The sequence below is a fragment of the Marmota marmota genome, unplaced genomic scaffold, assembly GCF_001458135.2.
Source record: "Marmota marmota marmota unplaced genomic scaffold, marMar, whole genome shotgun sequence".
In the NCBI taxonomy this organism is placed as follows: domain Eukaryota; kingdom Metazoa; phylum Chordata; class Mammalia; order Rodentia; family Sciuridae; genus Marmota; species Marmota marmota.
In genome coordinates, this window is record NW_025999983.1 from 7,947,792 (window position 1) to 7,957,668 (window position 9,877).

The 9,877-nt window shown below is 49.8% G+C and overlaps 1 protein-coding gene and 1 non-coding gene across 2 annotated transcripts; one reads left to right on the forward strand and one right to left on the reverse strand.

The window, feature by feature from the left end:
- Positions 1-234: 234 nt before the first annotated feature.
- Trnav-cac lies at positions 235-307 on the reverse strand. Its single transcript has one exon. It is a non-coding gene; the product is annotated as a tRNA-Val (tRNA).
- A 3,853-nt stretch (positions 308-4,160) lies between these two features.
- LOC107153123 (sperm motility kinase 2B-like) lies at positions 4,161-9,169 on the forward strand. The gene has a single exon (XM_015498627.2). It carries the CDS (start codon positions 4,224-4,226, stop codon positions 5,730-5,732), a length of 1,509 nt encoding a protein of 502 aa, XP_015354113.1. The 5' UTR covers positions 4,161-4,223; the 3' UTR covers positions 5,733-9,169.
- The last annotated feature ends 708 nt before the right edge of the window (positions 9,170-9,877 follow it).

Sequence of the window (9,877 nt, forward strand, 5' to 3'; positions counted from 1 at the left end):
CAGGCCAACCCATTTTGGCCACGTCCTTTGGCCTGGTTCTTTAAGTAGGCATGGCCTTAGGCATCATTCACAAATGTGGCAATCAGATGAAGGTCACCACCACAGGCGTGGAGAAAGTCCAGGGTCCTTCATCATCTAGGAAGCTGCCATGTCCTGCTCCATGCTTCTCGGCCTAACTTTATCTGATGAAGATGAAGCCTATTTCTTTTCTTTTCTTTCTTTCTTTTTTTTTCTTTGTGGTGCTGGGGATTGAACCCAGGACCTTGTGCTTGTGAGGCAAGCACTCTACCAACTGAGCTATACCCCAGCCCTGAAGCCTACTTTCTTAACATGTTCTCACTTGGTTGGAATTCAGTTAAGGTGGATAATTTGGATATTTTAACATTTAAAGTTGGAGTTATATTAACTTTAATGCTTCACCAGATTTTCATTGTAATTTCCCAGGAAAAGTGTCTGATGGCTTTTTAAGCGATTTTCGTGATGTTAGGAGCTCTGCTTATTTACCTTCATGCTTGGGAAACCCTGGGAAATATTTCTGCAATGACCAAGAGTCTGTGCTTAGGAAAGACTCACATTTTGTTATCAACATAGTTTTTTGCTTAATTTCCTGTATATCAAAATGTCTGAATTAAGATTGTTTAATATAAACTCTCTGGAAGGTTTTCATTAATACACCAGCCATTTATACCACCTCATTCTGAAAGACCAAAAACAATGACAAGAAAAATTGCCTGAAAGTAAAGAAAGATAAAAGGATCCACTTGCTCATGCCTGAGCCCCACACAAATGTTCCCAGGCCAGAATCATCAACGAGGCCTGGAGATTAAGTGATCCTCTGCAAGTTCTTGCATAGGCAGCCTTGGGGGCTCTCTCAGCTGGTCCAGATGCCTTTGTCTGGAGCCAGCTTTGGCCTGGATCTTGGAGCTGGCCTGGTACAAAGAAGGGATAGGGCTGCAGACTTTGGAACCAAGAATGCACATGAGCATCAAACAGAACAGGAAGAATGGGGAGAGACTGGGCACAAAGGAGGGAAAGTGCTGCAGCAATGAGACTTTTGGAGCAACTTCACGATGAGCAGGAGCCAGGACATGCAGAAGATGGGAGAGAAGGCAGAAGCCCAGAAGATCCTGGCAGGTGCAGAGACCTGTGCATGGCTCTGACCTCTTGGCTCTGGGTGGCAAGAAAGGATGAAGGCAGACTCAGCACAGGGTCCCCAATCCCAGAAGGGAGTTTAGAGAGTAGCCAAGACGGAAGCAGAGGGCTGGTAGCTGTTCAGGAAACCTATCTTATTTCTTTTTGAATTAATGAATGAAAGAATGCATGACATTGGGTGGATCTGAGATATCCTTCATTGATTGGGCCAGGTCTGGAAAGGACACTGTATGCTTGACATGGACAGTCACCAGATAATGCAACAGAACTGTTATCAGTAGCTCGGGACAATTTCATCCTCCGGGTGGGAAAAAGAACACAGAGTTATTTTTTTGTTAGGATTTTTTTTTTATCTTATTGCTTTTTTCTCTTTCGCTGGCCAGAAAATCTGTCATGGTTGGATATAAGGTGTCCCCCCAAAGCTCCTGTGTTAAGGCAGGAATATCCCAAGATAAAATGATTGGATTATGAGAGCTGCGACCTCATCAGCTCATCCTGGTTTGAAAGGACTCACTGGGTGTAGGAAGGTGGGACCTGGCTGGAAAAGGTGGTCGTAGGGGACATTCCCTGAGGGTCGCATCTGCCCTGAAGCCCTTGCTCTTCCTCTTTCTCTGCTTCCTGGCTGCTAGAGCAGAGCTCCTCCATCATGCTCTTCCACCACGGTATCTAGGAAGAATCAACCGACAAGGCCTCACTTGGTCCCGGGGTAATGGAGCCAGCCCACTGGGGACTAAATCTCTGAAACCATGAGCCCAGATACATTTTCCTCCTCTACGTTGTTCTTGTCAGGTATTTTGGTCACAGCAATGAAAACCTGACTGACAGTATGTTTTTCATTTTTCTCTTAAATACCATTCTCTTCTTTCAAGGGTCAGGATGGATCTGTTTTTAGGGGGCCTGCAGCTTGTACACGTTGATGGATCTGTTTTTAGGGGGCCTGCAGCTTGTACACGTTGGGAGAGGTTTCTCCACTTTAAGGAAAGAGCATTAAATTTTTAATATAAAATTAGATATAAAAGTGAAAATATTAATTTGAAAAGAAAAAAGAAGCCACAGTATGTTACACACTTAAAAAAAAGCTGTTGAATACAAATTGTCTTAAGGTCTAGAAAAATATTGCACTATTTTTATTAATTAACTGTCTGACTACATAATATCTTTTTTCCCACTTCTTGGTCATAAATCTGATTTCCTTTTCACATGGCAAAAAAAAATTTATGATATTTTCTATAGAGAAAATCAAAAGACACTTAAGTCTTCCCTTGGGCACAAATGGTTTGCTGTCCTGCTTTCTGAGAGGTTAGAAAAGTCTCCTTTACATGACCACCTGTATCTGGCGATGCTGCGTCAGGTCTCGGGATGTTATGGAGAATGAGGACGCCTCTGCCCAGCTCCTCTCAGGCAGGGACTGTTAGACACAGGCTGACTTTCTGTAGGACTGTTCCAAATTTGTGGCCTGCAAACACAGACATTCTAAGAAATCCTATTTTGCATGTTTCCCATCAGAGAAGTGCAAAGCTGTATAACATATTTGTAGTTCTAAGGACTGTATTATGGAATGTATTCCCAGTTAAAAAAAGAACTTGAACTTCCAATAGGCATTGATGAGGAACAAACCCTCTGCTTGTACTTTTCATGCCTGATGTTGGAAGGACTTCCTATGGAGTCTGATTCCACACATTCCACAACTTGTTTCTCCTGCACTGCCCATGTGCATGCTGGTCAGGCATTGGAGGACCCATTTATGTTCCAGAGATCCCTGTGTCCTAGTAGCCCTGTGCCTGGCCTGGTGAGGACGGTTCCTGAAAGCTGTTACTGTATCAGGACAGCTGGCAACAATGTAGCAAATGGACTTGGGGTGGAGTGTGACTAAGGGGAAGGGGAAGTGCACAGGGATCCTGGCCAAGAGCTGCCAATACACCACCAAAGACGTGGGGTCACATGGTCCCACTGCCGTCCCGGAAGAGCTGAGCAAATATACAGCTCGGAGGTTTGCTCCAAGCCCCTGGACCACAGAGCCATTTTTAACTTCTTTTCTTTTGTGCACATCTTATTTCCTTTGGGCATTTTAGCGGAATTCCACATATTGGCATTAAGTACTTAGGAGTTTTCAATTATATTTGTTACTGTTATTTAGAAAGTGCAACATTTTTCAAAGGTAAAAATTACTCAGGTTAGTACAGAAATACAAGGGACAAGTGGCTTGCCTTCCAGAGCGTCTAAGGAGAAATCTGATGAGCATCTTATGGGGAAATGATGACCACATCTTCCTCCCTCTTAACTCCATAGGTATAAAGGCTGCTCTACATGGCACCTTCTGAGAGTGATCCCCATCATCATCACCTGAGAGGTGGTCCCCTGAATGGGCAGCTCTCTGTCAACATAAAATAGAGAAACAGACTCCAGATGACCACTGGAGGCCCCTGACTCTTCCTTCAGGAACAAAGCTGTAGTATCAGAAAGTGGATGAGGGGTTACCACACTTTTGATGGCAACTCTTTCAAGAGAAAGGAATTGAATACCTTGAGTGCAGATAGGACAAAGTCTTCCAAAGCCCAAAGTCAGTAGAAATTTGGAAACATGAAATGACAAGTCCATTGAGCTAGTGTACAAACGTTAACTTCTAAACAAGCAAACATCAGTCTCCACACCCCACTGGAGCAAAAAACATCTGGAGTCCTTTTCTATTCTTATTCTGAAAATGGAAAAAGTTCTGGAGGCCCCAGAGGGAGAGGACCACTGGGGCTATGGCCAGCCATGACTGGGCCATTTCTAGCTCTGACCTCACAAGGAGCCATTGTGAGGAATCTCAAACAGCCGGTATATAAGGGGGTGGCTGAGGCTGGGTTTTGTCCACAAGTACAGGAAGCTCTTGGTGGTGACCTGTCGGACTCCCAGATAGTTAGTGCGTTTGGTGGTTGGTGGTTGGTGGTTGTGGTCTGTGGATATTGGTTTTTTGATTTGGGTTTTTTGTTTTGTCTGGTTTTGGTTTTTGATTTTGATTTGTTGTTTTGGTTTGTTATTTTTTTTCCAGCTAGCATCCTTAGTGGGTGTTCCTGCTCAGGGTGTCCATGGTTAGCAAGAGTAGTCAGTCTAGAGTAGCGTTGTGGGGGCCGGGCTCCTGCCAGGAGCCAGGCTTCCTGGACCAGTATGAGGTCCTGAGGGCCATTGGGCATGGCGAGTTTGGTCAGGTCCACCTGGCCCGCCATCGCCTCACGGGGGCAGAGGTGGCAGTGAAAGTCCTGAAGACGGCGACGCAGGACATCTCGGACCTCTCCGAACCTCTAATGTTGAGGAGCCTGGAGCACCCCAACGTGATCCAGCTCTTTCAGGTGATGAGGACCAGGAAAAACCTGTACATGGTGATGGAGTACGCAGGTGGGGGACAGCTACTTGAGCACATCCCCCCTGGTGGCATGCAGCAGGAGGAGGCCTGCAGACTCTTCAGGCAGATCGTGTGTGCCCTGGGCCACTGCCACGACAAGGGCATCGTGCACAGGGACCTGAAGCCAGCGAACATCATGCTGGATGCCAGAGGACACGTGAAACTCATCGACTTCGGCTTCAGCGCCAGGTTCACGGCCGGGCAGAAGCTGAATGACTTATGGGGTACTCTGGCCTACATCGCCCCAGAAATTGTCCTGAAGCAAGAGTATGAGGGTCCCCCAGTGGACATCTGGAGCCTGGGCGTCATTCTCTACTGTATGTTGACGGGGAGCCACCCATTCAGGGGGGACACCCCTCAGGAGATGCTGATGAGGATCCTTCTGGCCAGGTTCCAGGTGCCCAGCTCTGTTCCCGTCAAAGCACGAAGGCTCATCCGCCAGATCCTGGTCCTGAACCCCAAGAAGCGACCCACAGTGAAGCAGATCCTGCAGCACCCATGGCTGCGGCAGGGTGAGCCGTGTGCACCCCATCCTTCCAGCCAGGCCCTCCCCACACGCCCAGACCCCGCCATCCTGACCATGCTGTTCGACCTGGGTTTTGATCCCTACCAAACCTGGGTGTCTCTGGCCAAGAGGAAGTTCGATGTGGTGATGGCGACGTACCTCATCCTGAAGCACCAGCAAGGCCAGGGGGTAGGGAGCGCCTTCCAGGGGCAGCCTGTGCCTCAGTGGCTTAGGCCTCGCCAGCGCCCCGAGAATCCCTCCAATGTCCCTGTCCTCCCACAGAGGAGCGCCATCCAGCCTGCCCTGCGCACCTTCCCCTTGCCCTCTGAGTATCCGCTGCCCGAGGACGCCCAACAGCCAGGGCACAGGGACATCAGGGGTGGCAGCCTGCCTGCCATTCCTCTGCGCTGCCCGCCTGCAGGGGCCCCCACTCTCCGCAGCTGCTCCCAGTCTGACTCTGGCTTCCCCAGGCCCGAGCCCTCCAGGGTCCTCGTCTGGTGGTCCAGGGCACACAGCAGCTCCTCCTCCCTGGACACAGCCCCGAGGCAAGGCCCTGGCCACACCAATGGCTGGAAACAGGTGAGGAGCAGGATCGCTGCCTGTGTCCGAGCCCTGTGCTGCTGCTGCGTGCCACGTGTCAGCAATAAAGTGGCTCCAATGTCACAGAGAAGCGACGTGCCACACCCGTAGACAGCCTGCCTCCAAGGAAGTGGAGAGCCAGACAGACAGACAGCGCCAGCGGATGGCCGTCTCTCCTCTGCCTCCACCTGCGGAAGACCTCAGAGGTTGTTCTGCCTGGGACACTTCGCCCTGCCCCTCTCTCCTTTCCCACAATTCTTCTCAGATGTTTCTTAATAAATTGGTTTCAAATTGGATCCTAACATTTTGTTCCAAAGATTAAAATGTAGGCTGATGAAAAGAAAGGTGGGGCCTCAGGCTGAGCACAGGGGCCCACCAGCTGTCCTCTCCAAGGCCTGGACCTCTGTGCCTCCTTCTTTAGTGTAGATAGGGACTCCGTGGCCGTGAACAAGAATAGATGGTGCTCACTAGCCTTGAGCCAGTACGGAGCATTCATCTGCTCTGAGCTAATGCAGACAGTGTGGAAGGAGTCTCTCTCATGGAGCCAGTGTAGACATGACTTGGCAACCTTGGCCAGGATGACCCTCCTTCAGGATTGTGCACAGAGTGGGTGTCAAGTGCTGGATAAATCACTTCTAAGAAGGCCTGAGTGACCTCAGTGTTCTATGGCATCATCTTCATGAGCCTGTGTGCAGGGAAGGAGGTGGGCCATAGCAGTGTGGGCTGCCTTCCCACCTGTCACTCTGCCTCCCACCCAACATTGTGACTGTTGGTAAAGGTGTTGGACGGGGCATACACAATGTTTCTGGAGAGGAGATGCCAATCATGTTATGGATACAATTTTGTGCTTTTACTCACCCACATTTTTAATAGTTTTTTTTCATATTACCACCTGGGACATTAATGCAGGTTCCCACCCTCCTCACCTTGATGTACAGGTCTGCGTGATCTGCCCCAGGACTCACATGTTGCACTGTGGACATGTGGGTTCCTGGTCTGCCTCTGTGGTTATAGACTCGGTTTATTTAATGGACAGGACACCTCCTTGGACCTCTCATCACCTTGCCAGGGAGGCTGGTTGCTTCAACTCTACACAAATATCCTTCTGCCAGGCTCACCAGGGTGCTTGGCACAGCCTCAAGACATCTGATAAAAAGGTTAAAAAAGATGAAGCAAGGAGACCAGGTCCTTGTACCCCAGACAGAAGAGTTAGAGCCCAGCTGAGTGTGATTTGTGTCCAGCAGTCAGAAGCCAGTGTTTAGTGCCTCTGTTCTGTGCAGCCAGCCAGAAGCTCCCCACAGATGCATCTGCAGAGCGGCCACCAGCACATGCAGTCTGTAGCTCCCAGGTGGTGAGGACTTCCACCAAAACAGTGGCTCTTTTCCCCACCATGCCAGTAGCAGAAGTCCAGGACCTGGTCCTTCCTGGGCAGGAGTCCCGGCTGTGAGCGGTAGACAAGGAGAGCCCTCAGTGGTTGCAGGGGTAGAGTCTCAGCCCTGGGCTGTAGCACAATCCTCTCATTTAATAGCCCAGGATGGAGGAGAAGGAGGAGCCCTGCAGGGAGAGGTAAGGAGGAGAGGGAGTGGGCAGGGAGCTCCACGGAGGAAGCAGAAAGCAGGAGACGACTCTAGACCTGCTCCCGATCCCACGGGTAGGAGGAGACTGGCCACAGCACACCTCATGACGGGTCCATCCAGGAGGAGCCTGGAGACCACAGGAAGGGCACTGGCATCATGCACACTGGGACCACGGGGAATTCTGCAGGTGGGAAAGATGCCAAGCTCAGCTTGGAGCAAAGTGACACTTCAGGGGCCATGAAACATCAGCATGTGGCAGGTGCAGGGTTTATTTATTTGCCTGTGCCCTCTTGGCCACTGCTGGCTGGAAAAGGAAGATCCACACCAGCATCTGCCCTTGTTTCATCTGCAGACAGAGGCCACCATCTGTCACAGGGCTCAAGGAGCACTGGGGGAGGGGACCATGGACACGGGGAGCCCGTGGCTGGAATGCATCAGGGCTCTTGGAATTGCTGGTGCCTTTTCTCCACTTGCCACTGTATGGCAGCTGCTGGAGGGCACACTAGACACTGGGACGCCGAGTTCCACTGGAAGAGATGCTTATGCCCACAGGTGTGTGGTGCTCCATGGTGAGCACTCTGCACAGAGGGGCTCATGGGGCCCGGGCACCAACTCAAGGCAGAGGGTGGGGCGGGGCAGAGGTGAGGGCACTCAGAGTGCTCAGAGGAAGAAGGACAGTGCAGAGAAAGAGTTGTGGACAGTACTGCCAGTGGCCGGAAGGAGAGATGCAAGGACGGTGCACCCAGGCACTGGGGACAGGCACGCCTGTGTCCCACTGAGGCATGGCAAGGTCCTCTGTCATTGCCCCATTTGGAAGCATTCTTGATGACTTCAGTGGTCTTCCTTGATGACATGAGAGCCTCTCAGGGATGAGCATCAGGACAGGAAACAAGTCCTAAAGTGGCTGCACACAAGTGGAGACGCCCCTGTGGGTCTCAGGAGATGTCCCCACAGGCCCTGTCTCTCCTTCCACTGCCTCCCACCCACATGGCGGGTGGGTGCCTTCACTCCTGGGTCAGGTCCTCTTCTCTGCAACAAGTGGCCACCCTGGATCTGGGACAGTTTGTCCTGCAGAGCTCAGAAAGGGCAGTTTAACTTTCAGGGTAAAAGCATAGTCATTATATTCTAAATCGACAGATGAAAAGTGCCTGGAGAAAATAGACCTCAAGTATTTCTACAATGTTGGATCCATTAAAAAGTGGGACATGGCGAAGGGTATGGTTTCATGCTTCCACCCCTTCTCACTCTTCTCCGATGACTCAGCCTGTTAGGTTTCAGCACAGTGTCCAACTCTGCCTGGTGTCCTGAAGGAGCCCTGGCTGTGGGGCCGGCCTACATTGACCTGGTCCCAGCCTGGCCACTTGGACTGTGACACGGATACATTCCCTTCCCCAACCCCAAGGCACGTGGTCCTCCCACTGGGCATGGTCCTTCCCCTTGAGAAGGAAGAGTGTGAATGTCCGTCCAGATTCCATGGCACTAGGGTAAAATTCAGGCCTCATTTTAAATTATGTTCTAGTGTTTCAGTGTCAATGTATTTTTTTAAACTCTCGGCACAAGCACAAAGGGGACCCTCAGAATTCTTTTCACCTGTAAGACATGGATGTTTTGCCAAAGTGGTAGCTCAAATGAGAAGAGACTTGGGAGGTGAAGTAGCTCTTCTTCACTCTCTCTCTAAGATGGGAGCACAGATCAGCCTTTGGAAAGAGAGGAAAGCAGTTCCCGTTTAAGAACCTCCAAGAGAGAGGATTTCAGAACCCATGCGTTCATTTATCTACATGACCACGCTTATTTGGTGTCTGTAGATGCCTCAGCCGTGGTACCGGTATGCAAAGATACAAGACAGCCCGTCTGGCCAGGTGCAGTGGCACACAACTGTAATCCCAGAGGCTCAGGAGGCTGAGGCAGAAGGATCACAAGTTTAAAGCCAGCCTCAGCAACTTAGTAAGGTCCTAAGCAACTCAACAAGACCCTGACTCTAAATTATATATATAAATATATATATATATAAAATATTTAAAAAATATATATATAAATAATATATATAAATTATATATATATATATATATATATATATATATAGAGAGAGAGAGAGAGAGAGAGAGAGAGAGAGAGAGCTGGGGATGTTGCTCAGTGGTAAAGCACCCCTGGATTCAATCCTTGGTAAAACATAAAAAACAAAAACAACAAAAAAAAAAAAACAAAAAACAGACAGCCTGTCTGGAGGCCTCATGGCTGGGGAGGAGGAAACCACGGTAGGCTGGTCCTGGCAGAGACGGAGCGTCCCACATACCGCCATCCTATGGCCAGGGTTGGCTCCCGACATGTTGTGTTTGGCCTAAAGAGTGTTGTTGTGCTACCTTAGTTTTTAAAATTGTGGAGTAGTTTCCAACACTTAGAAGTTTGGAAAATTCATGTGCACATATGAATACATACTCCCCACACCCATTTACATCCAGATTTCCAAAGTCTCTCTAAAACCTTAGGAGGTCCAAGAGACAGCTGGACCACATTCTTGCCTTGCTATAATGGGGTGGTGCCGAGGGCTCCGCCTCCTCTGATAGGCACATGCCTTAGCACTTCGTGGTCCCACCAGTGCCCAAGGACATCTCAGAGGCATCATCTGTGTTGCCGACTGGTCTCTGTGGCTCTTTGACTTGGTGACCCATAGGATAGAGC